Here is a 15,269-nt window from a genome sequence, read left to right on the forward strand (position 1 = left end):
TCTCCAGTGCGGTGTTCACATGGACCAACCTGCTCGTGGTGGTTGTAGAACTGGAGGGATCTGAGCAGGAGGCCCTCGACCTGGTGGCCCTGGTCACCAATGTGGTCCTGGAGGAGCACTACCTCATCGTAGGGGTGGTGGTGGTGGTAGACCCCGGCGTCATCCCCATCAACTCCAGAGGGGAGAAACAACGCATGCACCTCAGAGATGGATTCCTGGCTGACCAGCTGGATCCCATATATGTGGCTTACAACATGTGAGGAGCTAATTGTGGCAGGGTTGACCCCCACTACCCTATGTGGCTTTATGACACTACAGGAGACAGCAGGACAAGCATCTACAGGGGCTTGTAGCAGTTGCAGGCTCGATCTCTGGATGGCTTCGGTTGTGCAAAAGCGATCTGCCCGCTTTTTTTTTTTCTACTCGTGCAGGAAAAATGTGAAAGAAACATGGATGCAAAACTTGGACACAAACCTCAAGCCTGTTTCTCTCAATTTCTGGTCTCAGCAAATAACTTTTTAAAGGGCATTCTTGTGTTATTGAAGTGAGTTTTGTATGTATGACAAAACCTCATCTAAACCCAGGACACCTGAGAGCGGCAGAGCAGGTGGTTACGGTATGATACAGCGGTGTGCCATTGACATAATTTATTTTGTCAATCTCAAAAATGTTGAATGTTAACTGTGTTTGCCAAACACTTGTGCCATAGAAGAGAACTGATGCCAGTACCCAAACCCTGACTCGAACGACCTCCGACACGTTTCATGTTCAGCCTCCTGCACCATTACTGGTCCAATGCTTTTCACGGGATTTGCCGCTACACCTGTAGGAGCAGCTGCACCCTGAAATGAACCCCAGATTTTTATTCTGCAGCTCAGTACAGATCAAGTTATCGCAACAATAAAGAAGCACACAGCAGCGGCGTCCGAGGAGAAGGAGGAGCAGTTCGTGTTATTTTCTTTTTCGCTCATTTGTGCTTTAGTTTGTAGTGCCAGTAGCTTCCACATAATGCTGTGGTAACTCAGTCTCATCGTTTTCTAATTCTGAAATGTGTAACAGAGTTTTATGTGAACAAAAATGCAATATGAGTGATGTGAAAGATGAATGACTGCATACAGTAAGTGCCGATCAGTCGAAGAATAACGTGCTAAACGATAAAAGCCTTAAGTATTTTTTTCAGACGTCTGTTCCAGGCCCAGCTGGAGTTTATCAGCTGTTGGATATGGGGGGGGGGGGGGGGGGGGGGTAAATATGCAGATGGAGGTTAGAAATAGCAAATTTCGCTCTTATCGTACCCAAAGGTTTGCATCTTTTTGGCTAAGATAAATATACTTGATCCTAACATCAGCCATTACAAACACACACTCATTCATTCCATAAATATTTTAATGTGCGTCCCTGTCAGCTGTGTCGAGTGTGTGTTTTATAGCAAAAGACTGGAAGAAGTGGGTGTGGCTTTTGTTGCAGAATGTCAGACTCATTTTGAGTGACTGAAAGTTGTTGGGTTACATTTGTCATTAAGGCAAGTGTCTAATATGCTCATAACACCCTGACCTCCCATCGTATCACGTCAACTTTCTTGCTTCTTTTTTCTATGTGCACAACCCTTCAGAAACAGGCATCAGCCTGCTGTAAGTATGTACAGATTTTGTGTAAATTATTGATTGAAGGATTAGACAACAGGAAGCAGAACACAAAGACTAAATCTGGTATATATGTGAACTTCTCCCTTACAAACAGAAGGTTATTTGCAAAGGATTTTCATGTGGAAACACTGGAAGGAGACGTGAAAAGCCTTGTAGACATTTTTATGGTATGAAACAACAGCAGGATGAGGTGAAGTACACGCCAAGCACAAACAGAACACAGTTATGCTCTGGTGACGGCGGAGATGTCACAGCCTTTACAGCAAAACGTTGTTAACATATGGAAAGATGCATTTGTCTGATATATGGTTAGTTGTCATTATTTTCATAACATGATTTCATAATGAATAAAAAAAGTTCTTTTAACTTGAAGCCTTTCTCTTCATTGGTTACTGAACGTCTGATCAGTTGTTCATAAAAAGTAAACCAGGTTTTAGGAGTGATGTTAAACAGTGAAGCACTTGTTACTGTTTCTAACAGATCTGTCCAATACATAAAGGAACCTATTAGGCTTTTCCTTATTTTATCATAGTGTTACAGTGTTGGATAAAATAAATATGGCTAAGGTTTTCCACAGTGAGTGGCTTGTCTGTTATTGATCAGATCTTTGGTCTGTGACTCTCTAGATGCATTTTCTTTTATATCACATTGACATTTAAGGGTAAATATTGTTTCTAACCATCCACATGCATGTCCAGAGACATGACCAGACTTGGAAACACTTAAAGAGGGAGAATTTGGTCTGTTTAACTAATCAGACAAAAAAGTCCCAATTACATGGGAGGAGAAATGATTAAAGACATCATTTAAGGTCCTCTTCAGATCTTTCTGCTAGCAAATATTTAAAAAAAAAAAAAGGAAAACAAAACAAAAATTCCCCAATTGCAATGTGGATTTAAGTTTAAAGATTTTAAGTTTTTCAGAAGACAAAACTGGATACAAGTAAAAATCAGTATGCGGTAGTTATACTGTCTCTCAGCAAATAGTCATAACTTTAAAACACCAAAACTGCATATTTGCATTTACATTACAAGCATACAGTGAGTATATTGATCCAAGGCAGGTTTTTAACAAACAGTAAGAAATTCACTGAGTGACTGGTTTGATCTCAGAGAGTAGTCAACAGTGTCAACAAGACTTACAAAGAACATCTGATGTTTTCATTTTCATAACACAGAATATATCGATATCACCAATAAGCAGCTTTAAATGACAAGAATCCAAAATAAAGTAATTTAGTACTTACAATTTTCTTCAGTGTGTTTACATATACATGCACACCATAACATAATAATAAGTACTGAGTATGAGAAGTGAGACAAATAAGTAAAATAAAAGTTTTCTTTTTTCTTTCTGATGTTAAATAATATTTCAGTTTTACACTTTACATTACATTACTTTTAACATGTAGAAAACCAGTTACACTGACCAATACCTTGTTTTAAATCCTTAATTCACATATGCTTCTATTTTATTAAGGAGCTCTGATGCCTTGTTCAGTGCCAGCATTTCATTCTCTGATCTGAATTGTCCGTTCGGTATGTGAGGATATGGATGACAGTTGGGATATTGAGTCCTTTTAGGATCCACCCCGAGTGTCTGCAGGTTTTTCACAATCTCAGGCAGATCTCTCAGTTGGAGGCTGTAGCGGGAAACTTGTGCAGCAGTGGCTGAAATTGAGCTGCTGTTGGGGCGTTGTCCATTTCTTTTATAGCATGCTGCTATGAGAGACTTTTCTACTGCTTGATGGACCTTAAACAGACACCACTCTGTGCTCCCTCCACCAGTGTCTTTGTGAGCTGCATTGAGATCGCAGCGAGCCTGTCTACACCAGCGCCTGGCCTCTTCTCTGTCTGGCCTTGGGACATTTTCATTATGGGTCCAGAAGTTGTAGGAATGGAAACCTCTATAGCCTCTAGAGAACCTCTCTCGACTATTTCTGTGATACCTGGCCTCCTGATTCCACTGTTGATAGAAGCCTCTGAAATTTGTGTTTCTGCTTGAAAAGGTCGAGCCTGCAGCTTTGGGTTTGCTGAGCTCATCAATTCGATTCTGTAAATATTTGAATGCCTCACTGGCGAGAGACTGGCAATCCGGATTTTTGTCAGGGTGCCACCTGAGGTACAGTCTCTTGATGGCTTTGTGCCTCTCCTCCTCAGGAAGCCTCCAGATCTCTGCCAAACATTTATCAATTTCCCTTTTAGCTTCCTCAACAGAGGCTGGTAAAGAATTTGTTGATGATTCAGAAGAATGTGGCACAGCTCCTGTCAGTGGTTCCAGCTCCATGCAAGTGTTTTCTTCTGGTTTTAGCGTCTTCTTCTGTGGTCCTGGCTCTATGCATTTCCTCCTTTCTGTTTTTACCTTCTTTTCTCGTTTAAACTGAAACAGATCAACACAGCTGACTTCAGTGGGCTCATCTTCTCCAATATCTATTTTGTATCTCCATGAATATCGTCCATTGTGACCAGGCAGTTCTTCAACAATAACTGCATAAATGTACTTGTCATCAATGCTGTAGCCAACATACTCCCCCTCTTCAAAGTTGTTGAGGACATTCATGTCCAAACAATCATGCCATTCTTCTGGAACCTCTGTCCCAGGGGCTGCTGGACTAAAAGAGGAACTTTCAGTTTCAGCACAGTCACGGATCTGATGTTTAGCCAAAGTTTTCCGAACATCTTGCAGATCATCACACATGAGGAGTTGTCCCAGCACTGGAAGGTGAACCGATGCAATTCTGTTCCCTAAAAGAGCATTAATCTCTTTTGTCAGTGTCATGATGACTTCATTTATTACCTTGACAGCCATGTCATCATTGTGCTTTAAGTAAAAGGTACACCCTTGTTGCTCTCGTTCCACAGATACATCTGTTTCTTCATCAGTTTTGGGAAGTGGCTGTTTATTGAGCCAGAGTGTTGTTTTCAATGTTTTGCAGCAGATAATCTGTATACTGCCAAAAATCTTCTGACATATGTTAGAAGCATCTTCTTGTGTTATTTTGCCTTGCAACTGCTCTCTAATAAGACAAATGAATCCATATTTAAAGGCTCCTGAGGAGAGATGTTTAGCAAACCATCCGCTAAATTCACAGCCAGTCCCAAGTTCACAACGCTGCATCTTTGATTCCACAACTCTTTCATCTGTGAAATCAGACAGCATCTTTGGCTGAAACTTCTGAGGCAGCAGTTGCAACAGCTGATGATGCTTGTATTTGTCGTTGCCCAAATAACATTCACTGAGTTTCTCAAGCAGCAGGAACTTGTTCTCCAGCGCTTCTTCCAACCTTTTGGTCTCAAACACTGTGTCGTTGTAGCAGAGTGTGGATGATGGGTATAATTTACCATCTACTGCAGGAAGATACAGAGTCTCAACATTTTCAAGAAGCGTCTGGTTTCCCTGAGCACTGATTAACTTAAACAACTGCTCAACAGCTCGTTTCACAGTTCTCAGCTGGTTTGAATGTAGTTTTTGTTTATCACAGGAATCAGCGTAAACTGCTGCCAAAACATTACAATATTGCTCTGCAGTAGCTTCGTTCTTCACACCAATTTTCTGAAAGAACGGTGCATACACTGCATCTTCTGGAGTAATCTTGTACAGATATGGTCTGAAGTCACGATCATAGGAGAGCGACAGACACACGTCATCAGGCCTCATAAGTTTTGTGTCTTTTTCAACCAACACAACAGGAAGACCAGCCAGCTGGTTTCCTTCAAATCTTTTTGCTTGCAGGTAAGCGTACGAACTTCTGAACACTTTAGCTCGTGTTTTGATCAGCTGGTCAGTTTCACATGGTGACTGACAGATGTTTCTTATGTTACTGGTTACACAGTTTGGAGGTGGTTCTTCATGAGCTCCTGCATTTTTCATCATCTGCACAAGTTTCTGTGTTGTATAAACTGGTAAGTGAATAACTGGTATTGAGGTCCAAATCAAATCTTGATGCTCTGGATTTTTCTCAATCAACGAGCCTCTAATTTTCACAGTAGTTCCTTCAGGAGCAAATGGTTGGTGGTAGTTGGACAGTTCTTTTCGAATCATAACTGGAAAAATGAATTTGATGTCAGCAATGCTTTCCAGCAACCTTTCCTTGTTGTCTTTGGGATCACATGCTTTATTTAAGGCTTCCCTGAAAAGTAATGATGATTTCAGTTTCATGTCTTTGAGTCTTCTGTTAACTTTTGCTTCTGATTCCAGCTGGTGTGCAAAATGTATTATCTCGTTCGCTGACACAACATGCTTCATTCCAAGTTTTCTGACCAGCTCTTTTGCTTTTTCTGTTGTGTAGTCATCTCCTTCACACAGTTCAGTCCAAAATCTCTCAGGTACAAATCTCTCGTGGGGCAACATCCGTTTGTACAGCTCCACTCTCTCATCAAAGTAGTATGATGCAGGCTCCAGTCTACCTTGAGAACTGCGAATCAGTTTTACTGTCTTCAGTGAGGAGATGATAGTTTCCCTTTCCTTCAAAGGGTAACGTAGTGACAGCAACAGCTTGAGGCTGTGAAGAATCTGTGACTCTGTGAGTTGGTGCACAACAGGTAGAATGAACTTCATGAAATACTCCAAATCATTCAGGACCTGAATGTTGAGTGTTTGTGACAGTGTGTAGTTCTCAGAGTTGTGTTTCAGAAAAATGTTGTTGGGCAGGTTGAACAAATCTGGAAATTTCACTGAATAAACACTGTTGAGAAAATAAACCTTTTTAGGTCCATCAATCCTCACTCGTTCACCATGTGTTGTTTCAAATATTGGTAAGGATTTGAGCTTCCTCACATACTCTTGGCTGACTTTAGATTTGGATAATCCCGATTGCAGGAACATCTGAAACTCTTTCATATCATCATTTGAAAGCTGGGAAAACTCTGAGCGATTAATGTTGTATACTTGATCCAACACTGAGCTTTCATCATCTACATCAAGAAGTTCATCTTGTAGACATGAATATATCCATCGATCCATCTCAGAGAAGAAAACATGATCAAACCTCATAAAACCAAGTTTGAAGAGGATGCCTGATATGTCTTTGTGTTTCTGTGAGGCAAACACAACACTTGACATGTGTTTCATTGTTTGCAGGAAGTGCTTGTTGTTCAACCTTGGACACACAACAGGTAAAATGTAGCAGTCACTGAAGAGTTTCCTCACATCACTTAGTGTCAGGCTTTGTTCATCAACTCTAGATGTTGGTAGTTTAATTTCACTTGTTATGAACATCCAAAGTGATTTCAGCCACTCCAACATTGTCTCATTTGGGACATGAAGACCACAGAGTGGATCAACATAGCAGTTCTTAAGAAGATGCTGAACAAATGGTTTCAAAGCTCTTGCTGCACATGGCAATGTTAACGTTTTGACAAAGTTAAAAGTTTGTAGAAGACGAATGTGCTGAATGTTTGTGTGATAATCTGCAAATGTTTCCTCACGGCCAAAGAAGAGATTTGCATATCTTGATATCCACTTGGGTGACTGGGAGTTGAAAACTGTCAATACTTTATCTCTTCTGAGAAGAAGTGGAAGCCCATCAAGTAAATTTGAATTGTCTTGGGTGACCTTTTGTGAGGAGAAATCTTTTAAACAAAAACTCAAGAGCTCTGAACATCTTGTTTCATCTTTGATCAAAGTGGCACTTATGGGTAAAGGTAAATCCTTATCTGTTTGGGTTGGATCATTGAGAGGTTTTGCTCGTAGAAAAGTCTGCACAGAGGAGGGACTGACCTCTTTCACTTCAACCCCAGCAGATCTGAAACTTTTCCAAATCCTCTGCATGTTTGTGGAATAAGGAACCAGCTTCATTCCAAGATCTTCCAAGATGGGCATCAGCTTGTAGTTTGTCAGGTTTGTCAGATAAGGGTCCTCAAGTGAGTCTGTTTCACTGACATTACACCAGTCAAAAGAGTATTCTTTAATTTTTTTATCTGCAATTTTCTGTGTTGAGCTCTTCATCACAGGGATTACATCAAGGCCTTTTTCTTTCAGTGATCTGTATACTCCATGTATCATTTCATGCCAGTCTGGGCAAACATCCTTGGACACAGTTGGCCAAAAACACAAGTATTCTGTACTGAAACATGAGCCAATAAATGTAAGGGAAACTTTCTTGACTGCAATGCTGCACCTGATGTAATGCAGGAGATCTGCATAAAGCGGAGCAATGACGTTCTGTTTCAAAATCTCATTCCAGTTTGATTTCTTACTCTCCCCATCTTCTTTCCAAAGGCTTCTCCTGGCAGAATCAACCTCAAAGTTTCCATTGACATGTACTGGCAGTCCAGTTTTCCCTGGCAAAGGAAGTGAACAAAAGGCTTCTCCTTTAAAATCCATGAGGTATCCTCTTGTGTTCACACGTGCAGCTAATGATGCTTGGGGAAGTTTGTCTGATATTTTCAAGAGAAAATTGTATTTGAAAGAACCAAACTGTTCTGCAACAATCCACTTACTTTGTCTTTTATCTGAGGTGGAAATCACAGTTTCATAGAAAGTCTTGTGCGGTGTTACTGTTTTGTCTGATTGCAGTGCATTTTGTAGATGTTTTACAAAAGTATCTTTCTCGTCCCGACTTCTTTGTGGCAGATGTTTTTCAACCTCAAAGATGGTTTTAAGTTCTTGTGAATCTTCACTGATTTCATGGACTTTGATTTTGCAAATGTTTTTCAGAAAGAGAATTAGTCCTTCAGGATCTTCAGACAGGGCAGAGCACAGTTCTTTCATGTCGCGGTCAGTGACTCCTTGCTGTGATATTTTGGAGGTATTTGCATTTGTACCCATTCTCAGAGGTAATCTGAACATGGTGCCCTCTTTAAGAGAAAATTTGTCTGGAAGAAAGGATTTGTAGACATCTACGTACATTTCTTTGAAAGTGTCAGCTAGTTTATAGCCAATGCCATTTCGCTGGTTATTTGAATGATTTTCAATGTATTTTTGATTGGGGTCAGAAATGCAAAGTACTTCATCTCCTGTAAGGATCGAAGGGCAGTCAGTCAGATGGTAAACAGAGTTGAATCCAACTCCGTACTTGCCTATCTTCCCTGGGGTGCTGTGCTTTCCTCCCTCTCCCAGCTGTTGAATTCCCTTAATGTCAGCATCAGAAAACACTTTGTTGTTGAACACACAAAGTGCTGGACCCTGGAGATTGTTCCATTTCTTCCCAAATGTTTTTACTTTTCCATGTTGTCTTTTGTCCCAGATGAAGTGAATTTCTGTTGCTTCTGCATCATCAGCATTTTGAATGAGCTCTTTAAGGATATCCTTCTTTGATGGATAGGCTGAAATTATGTTTTTAATACGAACAGTCAGCTGTTCCTGCTGTTCAAAGTCAAAAGCAAATGGTGACATGTCATCAACTATGTGGTTTTCCAGAGTATGATGCCTTGTTGTTTTGATTCCAAGGTGGCGAGCCATAACACGTGGGATATTCTCGTGACATAATGTGACACCTGAAGTGAGTGGCATCCATGGGCTGTCATTGTAAAATAGCTCACTAGCAAACTGCAAAACTCCATGCTCATTGGGTATCAGAAAGTCATCCGTGATTTTCAATTTGGCCTCAAAAATCCCTTTATTTAAAATTGTGAGGACAACTGAGAGATCACTTTTTGGTAGGGGCTTATTTACATGTTGAGCTTTTAATTCTTGCAACACAGTTAGAAACTGAATTTTTGTGAAATGTTTTTCAACACCTATACATGTCCAGAGGTTCCTGAAGCTTGTGAAGGCAGCTGGAAGTACGTGGAGATAGGGCTTTGCTTCAAATTGCCCGTTCTCAGCTACACGGTCGACATTCACAAATGTATCGCCAATGAGGATGAATGGAAATGAACTTGCCCAGTGTGGGATGCAAACTTTTCCAAAATGAGAGATCCACTGATCCAGAAACTTATAGCACTCAGATGCTATTTTGTAAAGCATGGATCTGTCAATAGAGTGTGCTTGTTTGCTTGTTTGGTGCAACTGCATAAGAACCATTTCTGGTTTTGGAGTGCTGTGAACTCCTAAAATCAGTAGAACTGGATCTGTGTTGTGTATGTTTAGATTAGTATGATCCAACACTGGTTGTGTCATGTTAACGAGAAGAGAGCATTTGTCACTAAAAACATCAGTGGGCCTTTTAAGTGTTACATTTCCTTCCATTTTTGAATCACCAGGTGAATATGCTGGAAGAAATGCAGTTGTCCTCAGTGTTTTCCAGTGGTGAGAGTCTTTATCATAAATGTGATTCTTCATCAGTTCAAAAAGGCACCTCAAATGCACAAATGCTTTCTTTTTGTCAATGCTCCAGGTTTTATTAATTGTGCCTGCTTTCTCTGTGATGTCTTCCAATGGGAGATGGTCATTTGCCATACCGAGTTCCAACAAACGCTGAATCCTTTTTGGAGATCTGAAGTCATTTTCGGATCCATCAAGCAAGCGTCCCTCTTTTGGTTCAAAAAGACAGGCCACTTTCCCTGTAGGATTCACAAGTTTCCTGACATGTTGGAGCTGTCCACCCTTTGTGGGTATGCATGGATAGCAGAGCAGCAGATTGTCAATTTCTTTGATATGAAGGTCAATAGCATGCAGCACAAGGGTATCTCTACTCTTCGAGTCCATTGTAGTTAGGTTACTGAACACTGCTTCTCTGTAGAACTTCTCCCAGTTCCAGGTCCTGTTTTGTAAAACCTTTTCTAGGCCAGCCTGTTTAAAAGTATTTCTCAGCCACAGTGGAAGAGGAACAACATGATTGGGTCCTTTTGCATATTTCTTGCAAACTTGCACTGCAAGGTCACCAATCTTTTCATCATTTTCAATGCTCTCATGAAGAAATATAACATTGTTCATTGAGAACCATTGTTCTCCATCACTAAAGAGCTCTGGACCAACAGAGTCATCAACAATGGTTGAGTAAAGTGCATCCACTAAAGGCTTGAAAGTTTCAGTCACTTTCTCTCTATCAGGCCAAAAGGTGTGATAACAGTAACTCACCAGCTGTTTATTTTCTGACATTTTCTTTAGTGCCTTGAGTACAGTAACATATGCTGTCACTACTGGATCCTGAAGGAGAGCTTTGTTCCAGTCATTTTTCACTCCAGTTTCCCACAGACCTTTTCGGTTGCTTGTCACAGCAAATGTGCCATTTACATTGACAGGAAGACCCGTGTGAATGGGAAGAGGAAGGAAGCAAAAGGCCTGTCCAACAAGATCTGTTTGTAATGTGGTGAATTTTCCAGTTTCTGGATGATTTTGCAAGGGCACAGCAATCCCTCCAATGGGCAAAGAGAAACTGGCCTGCTTGTTTTTGTGAATGGCCATTTTAAAGGACTCATCTGTCCCAAAGCAGTTGTACAGGAGCCAGAGCTGAACTTCATTTTCATTAGACTGCTGACTGGATATTTTCACAATGCTGAATTTATAGCAATTGATTAACTCTTTGCATTTACCATCAAGTTTCATCAGTGATTTCTCAGCATGACGTTGCTTGGACACACTGTTGTCATCAGGAATCTCCATTGCACTCACAGTGGTTTTTGACACAGAGAAGATGGTCTCTATTTCATTTTCTCTTGGTGGAGTTGATCCATTGTGTGGGATATTTTGGAGGGATAATGTAATGATGTTCTTTAAAAAAAGCAGATGGGTTTGTGAATTCTTAGAAAAGAGATGTAGAAAATCAAGGATATTGGGTTTTTGATACACATTTGTGCTTATTTCTGATTTGACAGCCTCTTCTTCACTTCGGAAAGGTAGTTTGATCAGAGTGCCTGGATAGGGTTCAGGAGGACTTTTTCGGGTGAAATTACAGTCAAAAATGTTTTCATATGATCCAAACTGACCAGGAAAACAATGAAAGAGTCGCTGTTGAGAGAGATCCAGCTTGATTCCAGGATTTGATTTATGTTTGATATGCTTTGTGAGATGAGTAACATTTGGATCAAGTATGAGAAGAGTGTTGCCACTAAGGATGGAGGGGACATCTGTCACATGATACACAGTGTTGAATCCAAGTCCAAACTTTCCAATTTTTTCCACCTTGTTTTCCTTTGAGGCTGAGCCAACTCTGACAATATTTTTCCAATCCTCTGCTGTGAACTGCTCATTATTAAAAGCCCAAAGACAAGGTCCCTGACAAAGAGCCATGTCAGGGTCAATCAGGCTTTCGGGGGCATCTCTGTGTACTCTGAAATCCACCAAGAACTTGCAAACATCTGCCCCAGCATCCTCTGCATTCTGGATGAGCTCTTTGAAGATGTCACTGTCTTCATCGTACTCTTTAAGAATGTTTTTTATCCTCATTGTTATTGGTTCAGATTGTCCACACTGCTCTATTCCTATCTCCTCTGGATCAAGGATGTGGGTACTGAGAAAACGAATTTCCAGCCATTCAGCCGCTGCTTTTGGGATTTCCTCATGTATGACATAAATTTCCTCTTCTCTGCAGTTTAGTTCTTTCAGTCCATTTTTGCTTACATCACAGAAAAGAGCTGTTGATCGTGGTTTAAGGGTAAATTTTCCTCCCTCAGCAATGACTGGCACTGGGATGTCATCCTGAACTGTTTTCTTCTCTTTCCAGAGCCAGTTGAGAATTTCTATTGACACTTTGACCTCTGAGGAACTTGCAAATGGCGGTTGTCTTGCTTCAATTGTTTGCTGGATGGAGTACAGAATGCCCAAAATGTCTTCATTGGAAAGTACTTTTCTCAGGCCAAACCTCTGGAACAATGTTCTGTATGGCAAAAATTCACTTGGCACCTTCCCAATGTAAGAACTCAGATCTAGATTATTTGGGTATTCAAGAACCAGATCCTGGGGTGCAACAAACTCGTTCTGGGCCCATAGCCAACATGTCTCATTGCCCATCATTGTAACAAATACAGAGACATTGTCTTGCATGTGTTTGTAAATGCTGTGCAGCTGTCTTTTGAAGTCTACATCTGTGTCAGGATTAACCATTTCCAGTGCTTTTGATTTCAAGACTGACAGATTCTCAGTCACTTTTTCAGGTGGTGGTAGGTCTTTGAGACCAAGTCTGTTGCTAACTCTGTCACTGAGCTTCCCTGTTAGTGGCATTACATGTCCAACAATGTCCTTATACACAGAATGTCTTATTTCATTTGGGCAAAACAAACAATACTTCTGAGATTTATCACTGAATTGTTTCTCACTTCCAGGTTGTTCACATGGGATCCATTTTAGCATTTTGAGGCAATGAAGTTGTTTGTGAGAAAACTTTGTCAGTAGATCATTACTTTCCAACATTTCCAACAGAACCTGAGCTCTTCTCAGAGCCTCAGTTTGTGAGTTCACACACAGTTTGTCAGTCAGCGTGGCAGCATGTAGCAAATGTTCAGGTGAGACATCCATCTCTTTATTCAGTAATCCGATTTCTGTTAAGCTTTCCAGCATCTGCAGTGAATGAGTGTATGAAGGCGGTGGAAAGAAGTCTGACTCAAAGATGACTTTAAAAGTCTGAATTCTTGGATCAAAAAAGTCAGATGCCTTTTTCAGCTGTCCATTCACCTCAATGAAGCTCAAGTCCTTACAGCTACATTTCAGGGATTCGTTTTGTGAGAAAAGCACCTTACCATGCTGTAAAATCCAAGTCATTGTTTTGTTAGTGTTGTCACTGCTGCAAGCGCCTTTGCTTATGCTGTCAACAAGAACACTGGCTGCTTCGGCGGTGTCCAAGAGATGAACTTTGAGCAGCTGTAACAGTCTGCGGTCAGTCTCAGTAGAACACTGGATTATGGAATCAGGCATAGGGAGCTCTGTTGGTACTGTTAGGCCTGAGATCAGAAGCACAGCTTGTTTTGATTGAGCTGCAACACTGAATCCTTTCATGGTTTGAAACAAAGGCAACTTCAAGAGAAAATCTTTCTCTGCTTTTGAGAGAGAATCCAGATAAGAGAGATAATCTTTCAGTTCTTCTCGTGCTGTGTGAGAGGCGGATTTGAGTTCTGTGACAAGATGCTGGAAATCTAAATTCATCAGGACCTTCAAAACACTCCTTGGAGATGGGCACAGCACATATGAGTCAAGGTCTACATGCTTGAGCCACTCATTTCCTCTCACCACTGTGCCACCAACTTTGTTCAGCAGCTGAGTTATTTGGTCTGGCAAATTCAGCTGTTTACTTTTCTGAAAGATCAGAGTTGTGTTCTGCTGTAGTTTTGCTACTGATACAGTCTGACTGCCAGACAGAGGACTAACTGGTATTAGAGGTATGTCAGTGAAAGGACTTAACTCATTAAAATGACTGTTGAGAAACCTCCAGAATTCTTGAAACCAGTCTGAAGGTGGATGTTGACTGTTGCCGTTTTCCCATGTAACAACGTTCTTCCCTGTCTGCTTACAGTCTGGTGGCAAATACCTTCTTGTATATTCAGCTACACGGGATGCATCAACATTGATGATCTTGAAGAAATCTAAAGAACAGATCATAAAAATAAAGAGAGATTTTAAGAGCTGTGCTGTTTAAAAATGTATGGTAGGTACAAATGACTTTCAGGTCTCTGCATACTACTTTGACCTACTTCTTCTGGCCAGTTTTTTCAGATGGGCACTGCAGGCTGGAGTCAGATCATTTGGGATGAAGAGGTGCTTACAGAAGGGCAACAAGAGTCTGCACAAAATATAATTTTGTTAATTCAATTTAACAAAAACAAAAGTAGTGATATCTGTTGATCAAACTGTTAGGAGTCATGTAATAGAGGCGTGGTCTTTTGCTCCACGGCAGGGAGGGATGGTGCAGCAAGCTCGAGGACTAGTGCCAGGTAGCCTGGCAGGGCAGGTGCATTCCAACTAGAAAAAGCTCCCCTATTTCAGTGACACTGGGACTGGGAACTGGAAAGTTTGCTGGCCGTTGTCAGAAACGTAAAAACGAAACTGTTCACTGTAAATGAAACACTTCACAAGCACCCTGTGCCTCACAAGCAGTGTTGGTCAAGTTATTTGAAAAAAGTAATTAGTTGCTAATTACTGATTACTTCTCCGTGGCGGTCAGTGGGGGTTGGTGGTTGGGGTGGGACCTGTGAATTTCACATTCCCATGGCAGCTTGCTAGGTGCTTGCTCAGTTTAATTTTTCGCTGTAGAAAGAAGTTTTCATCCCACACAAAGTGTACAGCGGATGCTAATGTTTTTGTCATTCTTTACAGAATCAAACTTAAAGTAATGTCAGTACTTCCAAGTTTTAAACTCTACATGGTCGTTCTCTCTCCTGCATTCCATACTATTCATTGTTGATCTAGGCACGTCTGTTGCTGCCACGGACATCGCACATGCTTACATCATTGTCATGAGACACTCTCACAAACAAAATTACAGCGGTTTAGTAATGCAGTAATGCAGGGTGTTTACGGGAAAGTAACGAATTACTTTTTTTGCAATAGTACTCCTTAAATTACTTACTACAGATTACAGTAATGCATCACTTGTAACGTTTTACTGCGCATCTCTGCTCACGAGTCATGACTTGGGTTTACAATTTCATTCAATATATGAATATTCTTCGAAATCTTATAAGCCCAGTGGATCTGTCCACCTTTTTTGGTGAACATAGTCGAACAGTAAATCAGGTCTTTTTGGATGTCTAATTACCAAAATTTCTGCTGCAATTAAAATGTGGCACTATGTCACACTATTCAGCTTAT

At 40.8% G+C, this 15,269-nt stretch overlaps 2 protein-coding genes across 10 annotated transcripts in view; one reads left to right on the top strand and one right to left on the bottom strand.

Moving 5' to 3' along the window:
• dip2a (DIP2 acetate--CoA ligase A) overlaps positions 1 to 2,018 on the top strand; it is a 92,030-nt gene extending 90,012 nt beyond the window's left edge. For all 9 annotated transcript variants that reach the window (XM_080290894.1, XM_080290896.1, XM_080290895.1 and 6 more), the window contains one exon: positions 8 to 2,018. In XM_080290894.1, the coding sequence (XP_080147020.1) occupies positions 8 to 260 (253 nt within the window). In that variant the 3' untranslated portion in view covers positions 261 to 2,018. The remainder of the gene's footprint in view (positions 1 to 7) is intronic.
• LOC145420953 (sacsin-like) lies at positions 1,324 to 15,088 on the bottom strand. Its single transcript, XM_080290457.1, has 2 exons — positions 15,082 to 15,088; positions 1,324 to 14,044 (listed from the first exon to the last, which is right to left on the bottom strand). Exons 1-2 carry the CDS (start codon positions 15,086 to 15,088, stop codon positions 3,096 to 3,098), a joined length of 10,956 nt encoding a protein of 3,651 aa, XP_080146583.1. The 3' UTR covers positions 1,324 to 3,095.
• Between the last annotated feature and the right edge of the window lie 181 nt (positions 15,089 to 15,269).

Source organism: Astatotilapia calliptera, chromosome 16 (assembly GCF_964374335.1).
Source record: "Astatotilapia calliptera chromosome 16, fAstCal68.1, whole genome shotgun sequence".
Classification (NCBI taxonomy): domain Eukaryota; kingdom Metazoa; phylum Chordata; class Actinopteri; order Cichliformes; family Cichlidae; genus Astatotilapia; species Astatotilapia calliptera.